General features: G+C 48.8%; 2 protein-coding genes across 4 annotated transcripts in view; one reads left to right on the top strand and one right to left on the bottom strand.

Annotated features, from left to right (window-relative positions):
* Window positions 1–5941, top strand: part of KIF21B (kinesin family member 21B) — a 72733-nt gene extending 66792 nt beyond the window's left edge. Inside the window, exons 35-36 of one of the 3 annotated variants that reach the window (XM_036754624.1) lie at window positions 177–398; window positions 807–5941. In XM_036754624.1, the coding sequence (XP_036610519.1) occupies window positions 177–276 (100 nt within the window). In that variant the 3' untranslated portion in view covers window positions 277–398; window positions 807–5941. The remainder of the gene's footprint in view (window positions 1–176; window positions 399–806) is intronic. The other 2 variants (XM_036754625.1, XM_036754626.1) reach the window with 2 other exon arrangements.
* Window positions 5942–10552: 4611 nt separating this feature from the next.
* Window positions 10553–20984, bottom strand: part of LOC118846802 (maestro heat-like repeat-containing protein family member 7) — a 37703-nt gene continuing 27271 nt past the window's right edge. The window contains exons 11-17 of the mRNA XM_036755523.1: window positions 17971–18111; window positions 17151–17327; window positions 14831–14989; window positions 13598–13699; window positions 12665–12767; window positions 11643–11702; window positions 10553–10710 (exon numbers count right to left, since the gene is read on the bottom strand). Of these exons, the coding sequence (XP_036611418.1) occupies window positions 10553–10710; window positions 11643–11702; window positions 12665–12767; window positions 13598–13699; window positions 14831–14989; window positions 17151–17327; window positions 17971–18111 (900 nt within the window). The remainder of the gene's footprint in view (window positions 10711–11642; window positions 11703–12664; window positions 12768–13597; window positions 13700–14830; window positions 14990–17150; window positions 17328–17970; window positions 18112–20984) is intronic.

The following is a 20984-nucleotide window of genomic DNA, read 5'->3' as shown; positions in this document are numbered from 1 at the left end:
TCTACTCGAACTGATTTCTTCTTCTTTCTTCTTTTCCGACCATATTCCCTCTTCTTGTCTCTCTGTGTCTCTCTCTGTGTCTCTCTGTCTCTGTCTCTCTCTCTGTCTCTCTGTGTCTCTGTCTCTCTCTGCATTTCTTTCTCTCCCCCCACCCTCCCCCTCTTTCCCTGTCACAGTGACTGCCGGGTAAAGTTGTGGAGTTACGTCCCTGGACTCACCCCCTGCCTTCCACGTCGCGTCCTGGCTATAAAGGGCCGCGCCACTAGCCTGCCTTGACCCTCTTCTTCCCTCCCTCGTCCCTCGTCTTCCCTCTCAGTCCTCCTTTCTCTCCTTTCTTATTCTCCCCTTCTCCCCCTCTTCCTTTCTTTCTCCACTTCGATCCAAGCTGCTTCTTAACGGTATGAGATTTTTACTCCCTCACCTCCCCAACCCTCCCCATCGTGCCTGATCTAGAGAGCAGTGCTGTCCCTCTCCCTCACCACCCACCCCCCAAAAAGTTCACACATTCCAGCCCCACACTCATTCCACTTCTGAGCATGAGCAATGGGGCAGGACATCTAGGAGAGGGTCACAGAGAGCAAAGGGGGGAAGGGGGTGAGCTGGCACAATTTTCAGCTGGGCAAAGATGGCCAGTCCCTCTCACCCCAGAATCCCTCGACCCCTACAGTTAGGGTTTGTCCCTTGCTCCCCAAGCTGAACTTGGGGCTTTTGGAACCTGACCCTCAACTCCCTTCAGGCCAGCTGTCTGGGCCCGCTTTAAGAGCTGACCTGTGTGCCCCCTTTCTCCCTTTTTCTCTCCCTCCCAGTGACCTGACAGTGAAATTCTGGAGTGGAAGGCGGCTACCTGGTGGCACATTTTAGGAGGAGCGGTCAGAAGGGGCACTCGGATTCCACGTTTCTTCCAGCAGCCTGGGTGTCGTCTAAAGGGAAGCCTCTTCAGACAATTTAGGCCCCACAGTCCAGGCCAGACGATGCTCGTGGTTCTGGGTGAGAGGGTTTGGGGATTCTTTCCCGTCCTCCGCTAGCCTCGCTAAGGGGAGAGTGTTCCCAAACCTATCTCTCATTGGGGTGGGGGCCCCCTGAGCAGGAAGGAGAGGGGAAGGACATTTAAGCTGTGAAGCCAAAAGGCATTTTTGATCTCCACACTTTCCCCTGACGCTCCTCAGCGTCTTCCACATTTGGTCCCATCTTCTTCCTGCTGAGTCATCCGCTTCTCACCCCAACCTCAGGAGCTCTCCAGCTGGCCTGTGAGGAGATCTTGGGGAAAATCTTATGAACTGCCCCCCTCCAGAAAGCCCCATAGTGGGGAGGGGACTCCGAGCCACCCTGAGGGGATCCCCCAGCCCCAACCAGCCATATTTTAACTTGGAAATGAACATGCTCTTCTTCCCTTTTCCGTCTGAACGCTCTCTTTCAGATGGGCATTTTTCCTCCCGTCCCCTCTTGCCCCTCTTGACCCCCCATACCTTCTTCTGAGTCCTCAGCCTCCTCCTCCCCAAAAAGGAAGGAGGGAGGTCAACGGAAGAAGAGTGCCTCTCTCTAGTAACCATGTAAATTTGGAGATGGGCAGCTGCCAAGCCCCACCCCTGAGCCTTCTACCTGGGGCCACCACCATCCCATCCCTAGGACTCAGCCCTCTCCCTCCTGGGGTCAGAGCAGGCCCACCCTTCAGAAAGCTCCATCTGAGGGGAGAGTTGCAGACTCAGCCTGGTCATTTCATCTATTTAATTAATTATTTATTTATTTATTGCTGGCGCTTCCTGGATACCAACTTGAAGTTTCTTCCGATGCATTCAATCCCTCGAGCTTTCCAGGGCCAGGGAATCCTGAGGAGGGGGAAGAGGCAGGGGGAAAGCCAGGGGTGGGGGCAGGGCAAGAAAGGTCCTCAAATGGGAAAGGGTGCCGGACAGCACCCCTGAACCTCTGTTTCTGAGCCGTCCAACTCACCCTCGCCTTCTACACATTCTGGGATTGATTGGGGAAAAAATTCCTTTTGGTTTTTTCCCTCCCTTCCTCCCCACCCTCACCTCTATCTCCACCATCGCCCCCTTTCCTCATCCCCTCCAACTGCCTCCTTATTCTGGGTTCTTCCTGGCTTCCCTCTCCTCAGGGGAGCGCCCGAGCCCATGATTCACCTCATACCATCAGACGCTCCAGTGCCTTCCATCCCCCTGGGGCCTAGCACCCAAAGCTGGGTGACCTCGGGCAGTGGCCCCAGCCACATGTGTCTTGCTGCCTGCCCTCCTAGCTGGATCTAACTTGAGGGAGGTCTTGATCTACGCCCCACCCCCGCCCCACCCCCCCCCCTGCCACCACATGCTATGTTACAAACCCCATCAAGGGGGGGATTCCTGCCCCACTCCCGCATCACTTAAGAAGCAGCTTTTGCATCCTCTCCCTTGTTTCATGGTACTGTGTGTATAGTAGAATGTCTTGAGTAGTAAGGACTAAATTTTAGGGTCTGTTCCTTTGCGCCTCCCACCACCCCCCCCCATAAGCTGGGATAGAACAGTGTTTTATTCCAGGGGCATGGTGGGGTGTGGGCTCAGAAGGTTCTCCATGGTTTTAACTAGACCATACCCCAGTTTGTCTCTCCAGATCTTTTCTCTATGGTTATTCAAGAGACATTTTCAAGCCTTAAAACTGGAAGGAAATAAGGGAGAATCATTACTCATTCAAAAGACCCCATACCCTTTGGGGATTTGGGGTTGTTTTTTTTTTTTTTTTGGTCTGGGGGAGGGAGGGGGAAGGGTGTTGGATTGAAAGAGGCTCTGGTTTTTTGTTTTTTTTTTCTTGCCCAGGGCCTCTCACTAGGTGAATTTTGTATTAAATTAATATCTGGGGTTACCTTCCTGGTGGGACCAGTGAACTCAAAGACTAATCCAAGGACTCCCAGGGAAATGCAGTGGCTTCTTTCCCCATCATATTTTTCTGCTGCCACACCAGCCCTTTGCTTTTCTGGCTTCTTCCCGCTGGTCACGGACATAGAAGGATTCAGGACCGGAAGCCGAGCATGGGAGCTGAGCTCTCCCCCATCCTCTTCAGAGAGAGCTTGTAGCCTGATGCTTCTGGAAAAGGACACAAGCATCTCTCCTCCCTCATCGCACTGCACTTGGACTGACCAGAGAATACAGGCCCCAGGTGGGCAGGAGTCCCTTTTAGCTTCTGAACAAAAGTAGCATAGAAGAAGATGGAGGGGTTCTTCTCTCATTCGTGGACGAGACTTTTATATTTCCTGAGGAGTTCCGGTGTCTGAGAGGGAGAAAACTTGCAAGGGGAAAGCTGGCCCTACCTTTCCCCAATGTGACCCCATCCTTTTAGAGTCAGGAGACCAACTTCTCCCCCTACCGAGAAGCAGCGATGACTTTGCAGAATGACTGTGTTCACAGTTATCTATTTGCTGGACACGGACTGAAATTTGGGGTCATTCAGTTGCAGGAAGAAAAAAAAGAAATGAAGTTTTGGTCTTCAGGGAACAATAGACAATATGACTCTGATGGTTTGTTACTCTCTCCCAGCCTCCATGCTTGGGATGGGGGGAGCAAGAGTGGAAAGTCAAATTGTCATGTCCCACAGACACCTCCCCTCCACTGCAAAGCAAGCATGTGTTTGTTTTCCTGTCCCTCTCTCCATACTATCTCTGACTTGGGTCTTGCACCCTGGGAGATGAGGGAAGAACTCCCTCCAATGGGGTCTGCTGTTTACAAACATTGAACATACAAGACTGCATTCCCCACCCCCCTTGGCTTACAGGTCAAGGGGAGCCGGCCTCCAGCAATGGGGACCGTACTATGAGTTTTCATTTGGTTCCCACTCAAGGTTTGATCCCATGGTCCCCCTGTGTTGTGATTGTTGTCTGATCCTTTTTTTGTTCATGTTGGGTAAGCTACCTCATGGCTGGGCCTGGGCTTTGCTATATGTGAGTGTGCTGGCTTTCCAGAAACTTGAAATCCTGAGGCCCTGACAGGGTCATTCCATCCCGAAGTTGTTGGGCAGCTGAACGTGAAGAAAACTGGGTCTCTCAGCACTTTCCTGAAGAGGAGTTGGGAGGCACAGGCTTTAGGTCTGAGCCAGAGATTGTTGGGGAACAGGGACTGCAACCGCACAAGTATTTACAAGTATTTTAAGTGTTATAAGCACAAAACGATTGTATTCTGAGCACAAGGACTATAGAGCCTGAGCACAAGCCCTAGACTGAGGAAGCTTAGACCCAGCTTTGGAGCACAGGATGACCGGGCCACCAGACCTACTTCTGGGTTCCCATCTTTTGTCTGCCCTCATTCCCTTTGGGCAGAAGACTCATATTGGCCAGTGTGTTCTGGTCTGGACAAGAGAATTCCCAAACTTCCCCTGGCTCCCTTCCCTTAGAGGAACCCCAAGGGCCATGCCTTGGGGAAGGAAGTCATCCTATCCTACTGGACCCTTTCAGGCTGCCAGTGCCCACTGTGCCCCGGAATAAAGGAGCCCTCTTCCTTTGGGCATTAATCAGAGGTAGTTATAGAAAGGACTGAGAGACAGGTCATGCCAGCATGTGCCATCCTGGTAAGCCTGGGGTATGGAGACATGAGACATATGAACTCACCATTCCCCAAAAGTTTAATGATTGAAGGGCTCTGAGCCCTTAACTACCCCCAGATTCCGGGCTCACAGGCCTCTCCCAATTAGCCTCTCCTAAATAGCCCCAGCTGAATAAAGGGCCCATTAGGTCTCCTGGGTTAGGGCTCTTAGCTAGGGCCCAGATTCTCAAGCACAGTATTATTGTCCTTTTTACAGTATTTACTCTCTAAGTTAGTGGCAGCTTAGTCCTGAGAAGGCTTCTCCACAATAGACCCTGGAGTCAGCACTGGGGAGAGATTGCAAAGGAAGGAGGAGAGAGTTGGTGCTGGGAGTTTTCATCTGGGGGTAATAGGACCCCTGCATGAAGGTGGATTTGGAATGTGAGACCAGGAAGGGACCTGACAGGCCATCTCTTCCATGCCTAATGTAATCCTCACCATTTGCAAATACAAAGTTGATGGTGGGTAAACATCTGTGAAAACTGACACCAATGGGCAGGGTTTTATGAATCTCAACAGGAATTTAAAAAGTCAGGTCCCTCTGTTGCCTTTCCTTGTCCCCCTGGAAGCCTGCCCTTTCCCTACACCTGGATGGGCAGGTCCCGTCTCTGCCAGGTTGGCTTCCTGGGGTGTTTGGGTTAACTGCCCACAATACAGGAATTCCACTCTGTAGCTGCTGCTCTTTTACCATGCCTCTAGTGCCAGGGTGCCACCCTCTCACACCCCCTCACCCAGCTGGTCTGGATCCTTTGTCAGGCTGATCTCCACTTTTACTGAACTGCCAGGGCTTCTCTTCTCCCTTGGTTTCCCTCCTGGCTAGATGCCATTCCCCAAAGACTGACACTCTATTCCTCTGGTTCCCTGGCTGTAATGAAGCCTGGAAGTCCGGGAGGGGAAGAGGTTCGTGGGGATGGAGCCCAGCAATTTAGCGACCATCACTGGCTACTTCAATCTCCACCTCTTCCCCCACCCCAGCATCACCACTCATCCCTCTCCCCAGTGCACAGCTGAGGGCACAGACCCTCAACTAGGGCCCTGCTCCCCTTTCCATCCTTGCTTGAGTTACTGAGATCACAAAGTCCGCCAGCCCCAAAGGAGCAGGAGTGTGTGCAGAGGAGACACCTGCCTTGACCTGGCCACCAGCTGTTATCTGGAGGCCAAATTCTCTGAGGCTCCAGGGTCAGATCTTGCCCTTGCTCCTCTCTGTGACGTGTATAGCACAAGGTGTACATACATTTTGTACCTTCGCGGACAACTGTATATAGTGTAAGAAAGTTATTTAAACCTCGCGCTGTACATTTTTGTTTTCAACCTAGATGTGTTGGTTCCCAGGAGGTCTTCGTAAATAAAGCCAAAATGGTCATTGTTTGTGGACATTGCTGCCATGGGTGGGTGATGTTTGACCTTTGTTTTTACGGTCCCAGCACGAGAATCAAATTCCCCATGCCCCTGCCAGATAAAGCAGCTTGGGGAGTAACATTTCCACAACCAGATTAACTTTAAAAAAATTTTTTTCCCAAAGGTCTTATTTAAGGTATCAAGCACAGTCTGTGAAACCCAATCAAAAGCAGAAAATTTAAGGGGAATATGATTTACTTTTGAAAAGAGTTCACTTCAAGACTCCTTTAAATAGCCTACTACCTGCCTCCACCTGCACATCTATTTAAAACAGAATTAGATTGAGTAATGTTTTTATTGGCTTTGGAGAAACTTTTCTGTAGCATATTAATTCACAAAGTGAGGTGCCCCTGCATCCTTATTATTTGGTCCTCGGGGCCTCCTCCAACTGGACGGCCAACACAAGTTTGTGGGAAAATAAATTTTGTTTCAAAATCTTGCCTTGAGATTGAGAAAAAGCAACTGTCCTGTTGCCCTGTTCTCTTGGGGGTCAGGCCCCATTCACCTCCAAGTCAGCCCATTTTGCAGGCCTTGATTCTTAATGCTTAGACTGACCCTTTGGTGATTTGACGCACAAAGGTAGGACCTTTAAGTCACGAGATTCAGGGCAATTTCTAGGGAACTTTACCCAGGAAGAGGGAAAAATAGATTTTATAGTCCAAGATAAACGGAGAAGCAAGATTTTTACATTCTTGTTTCGCATTTGGAGGTGGGGAGGGCCAAAAGCATGGCATAAACATGCTAAGGAGGCTTGTGACCTCCAGGACAAGTTGCATAAAGCAGTCCATGCCCTCCACCCACAGCCCCCTGACAGCTGGTGGCAGCTGATGGGGGAGCCTGGGCACAGGATAGAGTTGAGACTTGGGGGTGGGGGAGGGAGTGGGTGACAATCTCTTTGCCAAGCCAGAGATTAGAGAAGTTTTTCATCTTGCTTTTGAAGTTTATTTTCAAACCCAAGCAAATGACTCCAGCTGTATGCTGTGGCCCAAGGCCAAGTTAACCAGCTGCTAGGCTCAGAGGAGGGTCAGAGATAGCAGTATAGAGATTGAGGGACAGACAGACCAAATAATGAGGGGAAGGGAGTGGGGAGAGAGAAGGGGAGAAGAAAAGAGAGAGGAGAGAGCTGACAAAAAGGTCAAAGATAGACTCAAGAGTATGGGAGCAGATCCAAATGGGGAGTCCTGATCAGCTGTGGCAGAATCTAGGTCAAATTCAGAGGGCATTTAGCTCACAGCAAGTCCTGCTGTTTAGGGTATAGTCACTATTTCCATCAAGATTTGGATCAAGAACTGCACAGTCCCATGGGCAAAGCTATAGAGGTCACAAATACTAGGATTAGATGTTAGGAACCAACCAGGTCAACACCAGATGAGCTTCCCTGTTTGGCTTTTCCATTAGATTCTTTTAGACATCCAGAGAGAGGGAGGTGCCATGTTGTCTCTTACTGCTCAAAGCAGAAATAAATACCAGCTCTCAGTTATCCAAGTCAACCTGGCCTAGGGTGTGCCAAACTATTATCTTCCAGGATAGAATGCAAACTTGAGAGCAAGATTTTATTTATTTATGTTGGTCTTTGTATCTCTAGTAGCCAGGGAATTCAGGAGATAATGGTTGTTGGTTGAACAATTGATAGGAAATGAAAATTTTTTTCCATTGCCTTTCAAATTTGTCCTAATTTTGTTCAGTCCAAGCTAATATTCAAATAAGTCTGTATTCTCTGGGCTTCATTTTCTTTATTCATAAAATGAAAGAGTTGGAATAGGTGATTTCTAAAGTCCTTTCCAACTCTGATCCCTATAATTAAGACTGCCTGGCATAGTGCATGGAGTGCTGGTTCAGAGGACTCAGCTCGGTTCAGACGACCCCTGGGTTGGTTCTACTTCTGACACCTATTAATTTGCATTCTCTAATACCAACAGAGCCCTCAGTATTCAACCAAAACCCTCAAACCAAAGATTTGGCAGAAATCAGATAACATTAACATCATAGCAACTCTTTTGTTCTTCCCTAATTGACTATCTACCACACTACCCACAGAAGCTGTTCCAAACCTTCTATCTTCTTGAACAACCTATACCAATCCCTCCCTATTTCCTCTCAACAGAGGATCTCACTTACTTTACTGAGAAAGGAGAGGCTGTCATGGACATCTTTCTTTCCCCTATTTTGCACCTCCAAACATTGTGACTCGATTCTCTCCCTTCGTTTCTCCTCTGCTCCAGTGTCTAATAAAGAGGTGTCCCTTCACACCAAAGACAACCCCTCTACCTGATAGCCACTCTTCCCATTTCCTCTTGTCGGCCTATTGTGGGCCAGGTCTGACTCACACCAAATCGAGTGGTTCAGATTTGGGATTTTAATGAAATAATACATTCACAGACCACTTAACATTTTGGGGATTTGAATGTCATGATACATTCATAGACCACTTAACAAAAGGAGTTTCCTCAACAGTGGCATAGAAAAGATATCCAACAAGGACACAGCACTGGTTCCAGGGCCAGGGGAGTCTTGATCAAGACTGGAGCCTAAGAAATGAAGGTGAGGAGGCAAAGCATGGGGGCTGGAGATGAGAGATGGAGTGTTGTGTGTAAGGAACAGCAAATAAGTCAGTGTAGATGGATCATAGAGTGCGTATAGAGGGGTGGTGTGTAATAAGCTTGGAAAGAAAGGGAGGGGTCAAGTAGTGAAAAGCTTTAAATAAGAGAGGACGTTATATTTGATCCTAACAGGTTTATTAATGGGGTCAGGGAGGTGGGATGGGGCAGTGATGTGATCAGGTCTATTACTTTAGTAAAATCACTTTGGCAGCTGGGAGCAAGTGGAGCGGGGAGGCTATTGTAAGTCTCCACGAGAGGCTGAGCTAGGGGTGGTGACTGTTATGAGTGGAGAGACGGGGACAAAAATATCTATATATATATATATATATATATATATATATATACATACAAGAGATATATATGTATATACATATATACAAGAGATGTTATGAAGATAGAAATGAGATTTGTTTTGCAGGGAGAGATAATGAGTTCAGTTTTGAACATATTGAGTTGGAGATGCCTACAGACACCGGGTTCTAAAAGTCTGATAGGTAGCTAGTGTTGTGGGGCTAGAGCTCAGGTGGGAATCTAGGGCTGGATATGCATCTCCAGTCTCCTTTGCTGAAGTATCCAGATCTCACCTCTTAATGGCAGGTGTCCCACAAGGCTAGGCTGTCAGTCTCCTTTCCTTTCTACCCCCCTCTTAGTGACCTCTTCAGCTACCCTAAGTTAATTTATCACCTCAATGCACATGACTCCCAGATCTCCATACCTAGCCCTAGTCTCCCTCTTAGCTGTACTCCTGTATCACCACACTACCTGCTGCACATCTTCAGCTGGATGGTCCACAGGCATTTCAAAGTCAGCCCATCCCCATGGAGCTCATTTTTTCTCTAAACCTATTAAAGAAGCCACTCAGCTTGCTAACACTCTTGATGGATAGCCTGCTTCTAGCCCACCTCTTCAGGGTTATTGTGCATTACTCTCCCTCACACACTCCCCTGACTCAGTATCCCTATCCCACTTCCTCTGCCTTGTGTAGCACCCCCTACCCCCTTCCTGATGACTCTTCCTTCCTCTCTTCTGCTCTATGGAATCCTTAGCCTCCTGCAAGGCTTGGCTCACCCACCATCTCCGGTGAGAAAGCGTTAGTGGTCCTGCTGCTTTCCCTCAGATTATCCTGTGTGTGCTTTTCTATGTATGCATCAGACCCCACCCCCAGGCCCAGGAGAGTGTAAGCTCTTTGAGGGCAGCTGACAGTTTCCCTTTTGTCTTTGTAAACCAGACCTAGCACAGTGCCTCGCACATAGTAGGCACTTAAATGCTTAGTCGTTTGGGCTGTTGGATCCTGCGGGGAGGTGGGGGAACCATTTAGGGGAATCAGCCTACAGTCCGATTTTATTTCAGGGAGAAGGGCAAAAGGAGGTCATCCTCACACAACCAATGGAGATTTGATATTCCATAAACAAAATATGAAAAAAGGGAGGGGGAAACTGATTCTAGCCAACTCCAATTTTTTCTCTTTATTATGAAAATTTCACAGAAATCAAATAGCATTAACATCATGGGTACAAGGCTCAGAAACCTCATTTTATTTCAACAAGCACTTATAAGAAGCTAACATTTATATAGCGCCTACTGTGTGCCAGGCACTGTACTAGGTGCTTTACAAATATTACCTCATTCGACCCTCACAACAACCCTGTGAGGTAGGTGCTATTATTATCCCCACTTTACAGATAAAGACACTGAGTCAGACAGAGGTTAAGTGACTTGCCCAAGGTCACATAGCTGGTAAGTGCCTGAGGCCAAATTTGAATTCAGGCCTTCCTGACTCCAGATATGTACACAGAGAAACAAATATAAGGTGATATGAGGATAGTGAGGGAGTAACATCAACATTAGAAAGGTGGGTGGTCCCTAGAGACCTCCTGGGTAGTTGAGAGGGCAGTGAAGGATGAGAGGTGAAAAAGGAGGGCATTCTAGGCATGGGGCATGGTCTGAGCAAAGGCATGGGGGCAGAGAGGTAGAATCCACTGTGGCCGGGCCTCTAGCTCAGTAGTTCACCTTTTTGCCTCTGAACCGACGGCGGAAAAGACTACCTATGAACCAGTAAGGTCTTTGTTGAATCCTCTTGACCTCCAGAAGGTAGATGGTCTGTGTTGCCAAGCAGGCGACAGCTGGGTCAGGGTCACTTTTCAGGCGCATTAGAGCTGCAACACAAAAGCTGCAAATGGCACTTTAGACTAAGGGGCAGGAGAAAGGCTAAGGGGAGACCATAGGGAAGGCAGCATGCCATGGTTTGGATCTGGGGGTCACAAGGATCTTCTGATAGCCTCCACCACTCAGTAAAGAGCTCAACTGCTAAATTGCTTGACCAAAGTCCCCAGCAGAGCCACACTGTCCTAGGGTGGAGGTGGGACTCAAGAGATCAGGCTCCTGCTTCTACTGCCACCCGCCTCATATTCCCCATCCTGCTCCTCTCCTGCCAGAGGACTGGGAGGATTAACTAGGTCTAAAGTGCTTTGAGAGCCCCAGAAATGGTCCCCTGGGATTCAACTCAGTACTCTGAAGTGCAGCTTCAATTAAAAAGTTCTTTATGTGTTGTCCAGGAAATAGCACTTGAGAGCCCAGGGAAACAAGAGAACAAGAAAGGTGGAAATAAGGAAGAAAATGGCTAAAGGTGATATGGTCCAAACAGTATCAGAAGAGTACAGACTGATTCTTAACTTAGGCATTACAAATAGGAAGGGAGCAGAATGTTCATGACCTCAACTTGGTTCCAAAGTAATGAAAAGGTTAGGGATCCCTGCATATGAGTCCTTCTTCCTAATCTGCCCAAGTCAGATCTCAACCAACAGTAAGACCTGAGCCAAAAATGTGTTAGGTCTGGGAGCAAATAGAGGTTCAGTGGGGTATGAGTCCATGGATGCTTCACTGCTGCCTTACTAAGGTTTTGGTGGTGCCCTAAAAGTCTCTCTCAGGAAATAGTAAGGATCTAGGGATTACCCATACCTCTTTACCCCTCCACTAGAGTGGATAATTGAGAGTTGACTCTATTATTTGAGTTGTTTTCCCTAGTTTTTGGCCCACCCAACCCTTACCCACCTCCTCCAAGACAGAAAAACCTAGGGCCACTCCTCACCTGAAGAGACTTCCTGCAGTTCCTCCTCATTTTCCAGGGTCATGGTTTGGATAATCTGGCCTATCCAAGGACACAAAGTTGCCTCAGTGGCCAGACAGGTGCTTCCTCGATATGCTCTAGGAGCTGGAAGCCTCCCCACTCTAAAAAAGCTCCCAGTTACATAGTGCTGGAAGGTTTACAAAGAGGTTTACATATGTCATTATTTAGTTTGATCCTCACAACAACCTTGATTTCTTCTTATCTCCATTTTATAAATGAGGAAACAGGCCGAGAGGGGTTAGATGACCTGTCCAGCTAGGGTCTGAGGCAGGATCAAAGCCCGGGTCCACTATACCAAGATACCTTAGCAATGCCCTTTCAGAGGTCTGAACTGTTCATGTCACTCAGACAATAGCTGGGAGCATCTATTCCCCAAATCTAAACCTCTCCCTCAAAACTTCAATTCTTTCCCGTATTAGGCTGCTCAACAGTGTAGTAAATTGTATAGTCTGACCACTGGTGAGTTTACCCTTCTTGCTGCTCAGCCCTGCTGGGGACTTTTTGGCTGGAAAGAACAGTAGTAAAAGAATGTCCCAGAAATAGTTAAATAATAGAAGGTTCTCTGTTTGTGCTTGTCAGGACCAGAGGTTTGTTCTATTGAGGAGGATGAGGCCCACCTTGGGATAAGAAGGGGTGAGGATGGGTTGACAGGGGATGAGATGGGATGGGGTGGGATGGGATGGGTTGGGATGGGATGGGATGGGATGGGTTGGAATGGGATGGGATGGGATGGGTTGGGAAGGGATGGGATGGGATGGGTTGGGAAGGGATGGGATGGGATGGGATGGGGTGGGGTGGGATGAGAGGGGTTGGAATGGGATGGGATGGGATGGGGTGGGATGGGATGGGATGGGGTGGGATGGGATGGGGTGGGGTGGGGTAGGGTGGGATGGGATGGGGTGGGGTGGGATGGGATGGGATGGGGTGGGTTGGAATGGGATGGGTTGGGATGGGGCAGGGTGGGATGGGAAAGGAGGCCTTACTTGTCAACCACACAGCTGCTTGCCGGATGCTGGCCTGATTGCTACGAAAGTAGCTGAGGCTCTGGCTCAGAAACCAGGGGATCTTGTCCTTTTGCTCCTTCAGCTGGAAGAAGAGGCAGGTAGAGACCTAAAGGGCCATCTGCTGTTTTTGACCTGACCTGTGATTTCATCTTAGTAGGGAGTTTCCCAGAGAGGAATTTCTTTTACCAGTGTAAATCAGCACCAGCCCAGCAATATGTAGGATTAGAGAGTTGCTTGGGGCATCAGCCTCAGAGGCAGGAAGACAGAGGTTCAAGTTTCACCTCAGATACTTACTAGCCATGTGACCCTAGACAAGTCACTTAGCCTCTCTCTGCCTCAGTTTCTTCATCTGTGAAATGGGGATGATAATAGCATCTACCCCCTGGGTAGTGTGGTGAGGATGAGATGTGAGGTAACCTGTGTAAAGTGGCCTAGAAACCATATGGAGGTATAAAATGTCAGCCATTACTATTCAGTCTGGAGACTCTCAGGTGCTACAGGGCAGGGGCTGAGTCTCCATTATCTTCTTGGCACCATGCCCAGCAGAATACCACGAGGCAATAGTCACCAGATGGAGAGGAGGAGGAAATCACCCGCTCAGGACCACAGGATCACAGATTCAGAACAGAAAGGGACCTTGAAGTCCCTGAATTCAACCCCTTCACTTTACAGGTGAAGAAACTGGGGTCTCAAGAGGCTGAATGACTTGCCTAGGCTCATCACTGGCGTGTAAGGGCAGTCACTCCCAGTTCTTTCCAACTCTCAGTTCAGTGCCCTCTACCCTAGCACACCTGACTGGGCTTCTCTATCTAGTCTACCATGACAGAGATGTGCCTGGTCCTCTGGGTGATCGCTATCCCACCCTGCCATCCTTGGCAGGATGGTGGATAGGTGTGGCCTCTGTTGACTTACCAGGATCCTCCCGATGGAGAACATGTCTTTATCAGTGCACACCGCCTTGAACCGGGGGCAGACCAGAATTTTGGCAGAGTGGCAGAGGCCATCCCTGCTGGCCTGAAAGGATGAGAAGAGAGAGAGTAGGGAGGCTTCCTGAAGAAGGAGGACAGAGAGGCCATGTGATGGGGATGGGGAATGGAGAGGTTAAAAAGGTTGACCTCATCAGCCAGAAAGAAGAACCAGGGAAAGGAGAAATCAATGTGGTAGAGAAGGGAGAGGCTCAGAGTGGGGGAAGAAACATTCAGGGAGAAAGTATGAATCCTGGGTGACTCAGTTTATCCTTTCTTTTCCTAAAAGTTACATGGCCCCTGACAGCAGGCAGGAGGTGGGGGGGGGGGGGCAGGGGGGAACTGTCCTGGTCACCATGAACTTGTGGTGATGCCACAAAATTTGGCATAGTATCAGAGGAATTCATGATAAAACCCGTACGCAGGCACAAAGTTGCATGTGGCCACCTCTTCCAAGCCACTAGCTAACAGTTACATGGAAATATCCTATAGCTCAATGACCGGACACCCTTCTCTTCCAAGACAAGGACTGCAGTTCAATCCCACATTCAGGGGCATCCCTCTCCCCCTCCCCATGTCATGGGTCCCAGAGCCAAAGCCTGTGTCATCACATGGGTAAGTCACTGTATTGTCTGCCATAAAAGAGCAAAAGGTAGCAGAGTTTGTTGAGGGGTTTGGGATCCAGGACTGGAGTTTCCTATTCTTTGGCCTCGGGAAATTCCTCAGTCTCTTCCATGTCCGTCTCCACCCACCTCCTTCCATCCCTCGATCCTCAATTCAGCACTGGAACAGACAGAAAACAGTCCTGGGGAAGCCCAGAAAAAGTTAGAGAGAAAGAAACTGAAGCTAGTGTCCAAAGGAAAGGTTTGGGATCAGTCTCTATTTCTTTTCTCTATGTAATGACTTTTGACCCATAGCTGGATAGGATTCATATAGTCACAGAACTGGATGTCATTTCAGAATTCAAGGGGCCATATTATCCAATCCCCTGCTTTCAGGCAGGGGAACCCTGGGAGTGACTTTGAAGATCTCTGGGGACAGAGATATGTCATCTAGTGATGTATCGTGACCTGTCCTGTCTCTATCTACAGTCAGCTCCAGAATGTGATTATTCATCAAAGGGTGCAAAGGTAATAGGGACAGGAGAGGACAGTCCAGGACCTGGGGCCTTGGGTCTCACATGGGCCACACTGACGTTCTCATCCTGCAGGTGGAACATCAAGGGAACCAGGCTGCAATGGACCTGGTACCTGAAGGGAACCATCAGGAACCTCCGTTTCACCTTGGCCAAGAGGGCACCAAACATGTCAATCGAATTATATCGAAGCTCCTCTGACTCCTAGAGAGAGTGAGAGGGGACACACACAAATGAGTATATGTGGAAGTATTCCCCCCTCAACCAACACTTAGAATCACAGATCTAGAGCCAGAAGGGGCTCAGAGGCCATCTAGCTCAACCCCCTCCTTTTATAGAAAACAAGGCCTAAGGGAATTAAGAGACTTGCCCAAGGTCATACATCTAAGTTCCAGAGGATTTGAACTCTGCTCCTGTGACTGCAGTCAGGGCTCTTTCCCCAGATGAGGTTGCTTTCCTCTCGCTGAAATAGCTCACAGCAGATTCCTCGTCTTCATGAACCAGGAGCTTCACCCTGGCCCTGCCTGCCCTACCTCCCCCAACCCCAGCACTGCCTTGACCTCCTTTAGCCCCAAAGTACTGATCTAAGAAAACACAGGCATCTGGCTCCCTCCTTGCACTGAGCTTTTCCTCCCTTCCCAGGCTGAGGTCTGTTTTGTACCATTCTCTTCTCTCCTTATGTCCCATCCCTGTCTTCTCAGTCCTTCCCAGCCAGCCCTGTTAGAATGGCAAGGGGTGCTCTGAAAAGAATGCTAGACCAGGACTCAAGAGCCCTGTTCCTTGCCCCAGCTCAGCCACTGCCCCACTGTGGGACCTTAGAGGGGGAAAAACAATCACTTGTAAAACTTTTGACTAGGGCAGGGATTTCTAACCTTTTGTGTGTCATAGACATAGACACCCTTTGGGAATCCAGGGAAGCCTGTGGGGCCCTTCTCAAAATCATGCTCTTAAATAATCGGAGGAAAGGCTAGATGTCAATCATTGATTAGTGAAAGCACGTTCGATGTCATTGTTCCCCCATCCAGGTTCATGGACCCCCTGAAATCTATCCATGGACCTGGGGGATTGGAATCGGCCATAGTACTAGCCCCTATCCGCCAGGATTGTCGTGAGGATAGAAGATGTATAAAGCGCCTTGCAAACCTTAAAGCCCTGTGTGAATGCCAGCTATTGTCATTCTTATTAGTCTAGCTCAAAACCCGAGTTCCTATGTCTAGACAGACCCAAAGGTCCTCTCTGTCTCTACCATTCTGTGATTGGAAGGTCATAAGGTGGGCTTCCCTGCCCCCTAGCACACAAAGCCAGCACCTTCTACAGGCCCACTCCTTCTGGCGCCATGCCAAACTCCCCTCACTCAGGTGCCACCGGCAGCAGGAAGCCTTCTCCAGTTCTCCTCCTCCCTCCTCGGACATTCCTACAAGTATGAGGCTGATCTCTCCTCACATCCCCATCGCTGTGGCTAGTCTCCTTCTCTGTGTCCATCCTTCCCCCCAGTCGCATGCCAGCTCTGTTCAGAATGCCCCAGAGTGCCGACTCCCCTCTCTGTCATTCCTCACAAGGCATCTTCCTCCTCCTCTTCCTCTCTCCGAGTCCTCACCTCCTCCATAAAACCTCCCCTGCGTCTCTCCGTTGTTGGGGCGTTCTCCCTCCTCCACACCCCCATGTCCTGTGTATGCCGTGTGGGGGAAGGCAGAGGTCTGGACCTGGGGTTTCACTGCTATGGGGAACTCCAGGTTAAAAAATGCCTTCTGCCAATGCACGCGGCAGGTGCCAGTCTGAGGCAGACACCGAAGGCAGGTTTTGATCTGCTACGGCGCCTTAGGTATATGTTCTTATTATCGCTGACAGTAATGACGCATGGCCAGCCTTTCTGCAGCCTTTTTATACATTATCTCCTCAAATCCTCACAACGACCTTGTCACATAAGTGTCAGTGTTATTCCCATTTCACAGATAAAGAAACCAAAGTTAAGCTTCAATAGGTTAAGTAACTCGGCCAAGTCTGAGGCAAGTTTGACCTCAAGTCTTCCCTAGCCTCTATCCAGGACTCTCTCCACAGTGCCACTTCATACGTATGCCCACTGCTTTTCCCTCCTCCCAGCAGAGAGCTGACAACTTTAGCGCAGGGATTGGTTTTTGTTGCCTTTGCATTTCCAGCACCCAGAATAACGCTGTGCATCTAGTAGGTGGTTAATAAATGACTTTAAAAGCAGAACAGAGGTTGAATCCATTTCTTTGGGATTTCTAGTAAAGATGGCAGCTGGACATCGAAAAGACACCACCACCACCACCACCACCACCCCCTCCCCGAGCACCCGATATCTACCCGCACCATCTCCCATCTCCTAGCCACCTGGAAATCTCACATCATCAAAGAAGGGCCGCAGAGTGCAAGAGATCTCAATGAGCAGTAAGACAGAGTCAGTCCAGCAGAGGTTGTAGATGATGCACCTCAGAGCTAAGAAGGCTTCTGTTACCACTCTGGAGTCCATGGAGTAGCAGCAGTTCAGTACGTAGGGCTGTAGCATTCGGAGGAACTTGGTCTGCACAGACCCACAGAGGTTTAGAAGCTTGGAAGCCAGGGGAAGGCAACCCCTGACTGCTGACCCGAGGGGAGCTCCCAGTTGGGGGCTGGGGATGGCCCCCAGCTAGACTTACCTCCCAGAGCCTCATTCTGAGCCTGAGGAGACCCAGCAGTGAGGTGTTGGGGCAGGCCTTTGAGTATGGACCAAAGACCCTTGCTGCATTCTGCCCGAGGGACCAGGGGCCAGAAAGAACCCAGAAAGAGCTGGGTGCTCTCCCTAGCCTCAACTCCTGAGGATTCCATCAACTTCCAGCAGCATTTATCTGACTGTGTGGTGTCATAGATTTTTCCAATCCCACTTGCCTAAGTCTAAGGACACTGGGCATGGGCCTAGGGTCCTAGCTGTTAGGGAAATTACCCTGGGTGCCCTTTCTCTGTAGGGCAGGAGGAAAAGCAAAGTTCCAAGCCCTCAAACAGATGCCTTGGGCTGGCACCCTGGATTTGGTCACACAGAGGCAGAGGTCCCAAGTCCCCACCTCTGCCAACTCCTTCCTAGGTGGCAGCATCTGCTGAGAGCACTTTTTTGTTTTTGGCACAATGTTCGCATTCTGCCACCTTGACTCTTGCCCCTCCCTCATTCACCCCACCCCGCAAAGCTTTACCGTCTCCTTATGGATCCCAAAGTTCCCCGTGGCCTTTAGCACCAGCTGCTGGGTCACGGGCTCATCTTTTTGGACACAGTTGATGAGGAGTTGAACAATGGCTTCATCTGCCATGATCGCCACCTCTGTGTCCTGGAGAAGCTGCCAAAAACCAAAGCAAAAAGGAACGTGAGAGACAAGTGAGAATTTTTGTGGCTTTCAGGGACTAGGCAGTACATGCCAGCAATGCTCCAAAGGATTCCAGGGACTGACCACATGTGAATGCCAAATCGTTCGCCCATTCATTCATTCAACCATTTGAATGAATGAATGTCATTAGCATTTATCAAGTAACTACTATGTGCCCAAGCCTGTACTAGATACTGTGTAGGATACAAAAAAAATCAAGGAGAGCTGCTGCTCCAGTCCTACTCTCTCATTTTGCAGGGACCCCCAGGGCAGTGGCCACAGTGAGGTTAGAAAAAGGTAGAGCATGCTTCTTTCTACGGAGAATGTTTGTTAGTCTGTTTGTTCTCCAGGGTATGCTTTGTGTTTGATAAGTGAATTAGCTGATTTTAGTATGATAAATATCTCTCTTGACTTAAAAAACAAAACCACCAGTGGTATGTCCCTAGTGTCTAGTTTTAAACCACTGGGCCTACTGTTGGACCCACCCAAAGCAGCAGCCCCAGAAACCACCTGCTTGAGGCGACTACAGGTGATGACACAGCCCAGCTGAGAAAAGTTAGAGCTCCCCTTTAGGACATGCTTACACAAATATCCACATATCTTACTTTATAGCTGACGCAACACAACCACCTTGTGAAGTAAGCCCAATATGGTTATTTACCTCACTTTACAGATGAGGGATTTGAGGCTCAGTGAGGGAATGTGACTTACTCAAGGTCACACAGATAGTGGGGTGACAGCTAGAACTTGACTCTCTTGCCTTTCTGTGTATTCCCAGCACTTAGCACAGTGCCTAGCACATAGCAGGTGCTTCATAAATGCTTATTGACCAGCTGGCTAACCGAGGCCTACTCATTCCACCATCAATGCCAGTTCCATCACACCAAGCTATTTCAACCTGTGTTCTCTTCTTGAAGAGGAAGAAAAGGCAATGGCTCCAAGCCCCTAAATGGATGCCTACAGCCAGCATCCTGGCTTTGTTCATGGGGAGAGGTCCCAGACCCCAGTGCTGCCACACTTTAACCAGTGATGCTTATATCACACATGTGCCCCTGACCAACAAACTAATTAGGAAACACCCAGCTGAGAATGTTGAAATGGAAACATGGAGATGCTGACGAGAATATACTGACCATAGATTACTAGACGTCACAATTGGCATGGTGTAATATCAATTAAGTTGGGACTTTCTTACTGTTTTAGAATGATTAATTAAGTGTCTTTGATTGAGCCTTACTAGGAGCAAAGCCCCAGGCCCAAACCCCTATCTACTAGGTGCTAAGCCTATGTGGGTGTGAAGCCCTCAGGGTCCTAGGGAGAGTTGCTAAGACCAGAGCCAATAGTAGGAGCCTGAGTTCTGGTCGCTCAGATGATGTTTGATGACAGCTAAAGAGTGCATAAAAAGAGAGGACAGAGCTATTTGCTGGAGGTTCTCACTCCTGGAGGCCCAGGACTCTGGGCAGCCACTCTAAGAGCCTCCCAACTGAACTCAGATGTTGATGGTTCCTTGGTAACTATGAATTGTATTTGGTCTGTTTACAATGCATGTTTGTAATTTGTTTGTATTTGCTCTGAAGTTCAGGGTGCTGGCTTTTTCCCCTGAACTAAGTGAATGATATTTGTATGTTGGATTGAAATAAGATTGTTAATCCCTAAAGCTACTTTCCTTAGTAAAGAAGATCAAAAGAACCTGTGCTGGCAGCGTTCTTGTGGCTGGGCTTGTGTTGGTCTTCCACCCCCACAGCAGCTGCTAGCCAGATTGTTGTAACACGTGGATATTCCGATTCACATGAAGAAACGCTGGCATGCACTCTGGACAAACTTGGAGTGCAAAACTTGTAAATGCCGTCAGTCTTTCCCTTATTTATCCATCTCCAAATACGTTTATTGTTGTCGCTGTTCAGTCGTTTTAGTTGTGTCCAACTCTCCGTGACCCCATTTGGGGTTTTCTTGGCAGAGATACAGGAATGGTTTGCCATTTCCTTCTCCAGCTCATTTTACAGATGAGGAAACTGAGGCAAATAGGGTTAAGTGACTTGCCCAGGGTCACATAGCTAGTCAGTGTCTGAGGTGGGATTTGAACTCAGGTCTTCCTATTATTATTCTACCCATGAGTCCAGCTACCTCCAATGCTATCTCTTTCCCACCTGACTAAGTCAAGGGAAGAAAATATCTCATTGGAAAAGCAGAGCTCATGATCACTACCTCTGCTACCAGCCTTAATACTCACTAAAACTAAAACACAGTGGAAGGTGGGGGTAGTTAGGCCTGTTACTTGACTTTTGTTGGACTCAATGCTTCACTTCGTCTGAGTCCCAAGATTTTATTTGAACCACCCAAGATGGCTCCTGACCCAGATCATTCCCCAACCAATCAGAGGAGATCTTGGGGTCCCTGGTCTAAATCAACAGGAATTAATTCCCTAGAGACCAACCCAACTCAAATGTCATGTCATCCATGAAGCTTCCTCCCATCTCTCCAGTTAGAAGGGAGCCCACACCACTTCATACTTCAGTTTCCTGTCCCCATTTAACAGGTGCCCTGAACGGTAGCTATTGGTGTCTCAGTCTCATCTACCCCTTGGACTGTGACCTCCCAGAGGCAGGGACCCTGCCTTGGCCCCCACAGTACAAGTGCTCAGCAAAATGAATTATGCAAGGCCGGACAGTGAGAAGGGGGCTGGATTTGGAGGCAGAGGATGCAGGCTTGAGCCAACCGCTGAACCTCTCTAGCTTCCTTATCTGTGAAATAAGGGGACTGTACGAGACCTCTGAGATGCCTTCAAGCTCTTACTCTTTTATCATTTAGCCTCTCTCGGCCTCAGTGTCCTCATCCATAAAATATAA

The sequence above is a fragment of the Trichosurus vulpecula genome, chromosome 4, assembly GCF_011100635.1.
Source record: "Trichosurus vulpecula isolate mTriVul1 chromosome 4, mTriVul1.pri, whole genome shotgun sequence".
In the NCBI taxonomy this organism is placed as follows: domain Eukaryota; kingdom Metazoa; phylum Chordata; class Mammalia; order Diprotodontia; family Phalangeridae; genus Trichosurus; species Trichosurus vulpecula.
This window is presented reverse-complemented; position numbering and strand designations above follow the sequence as displayed.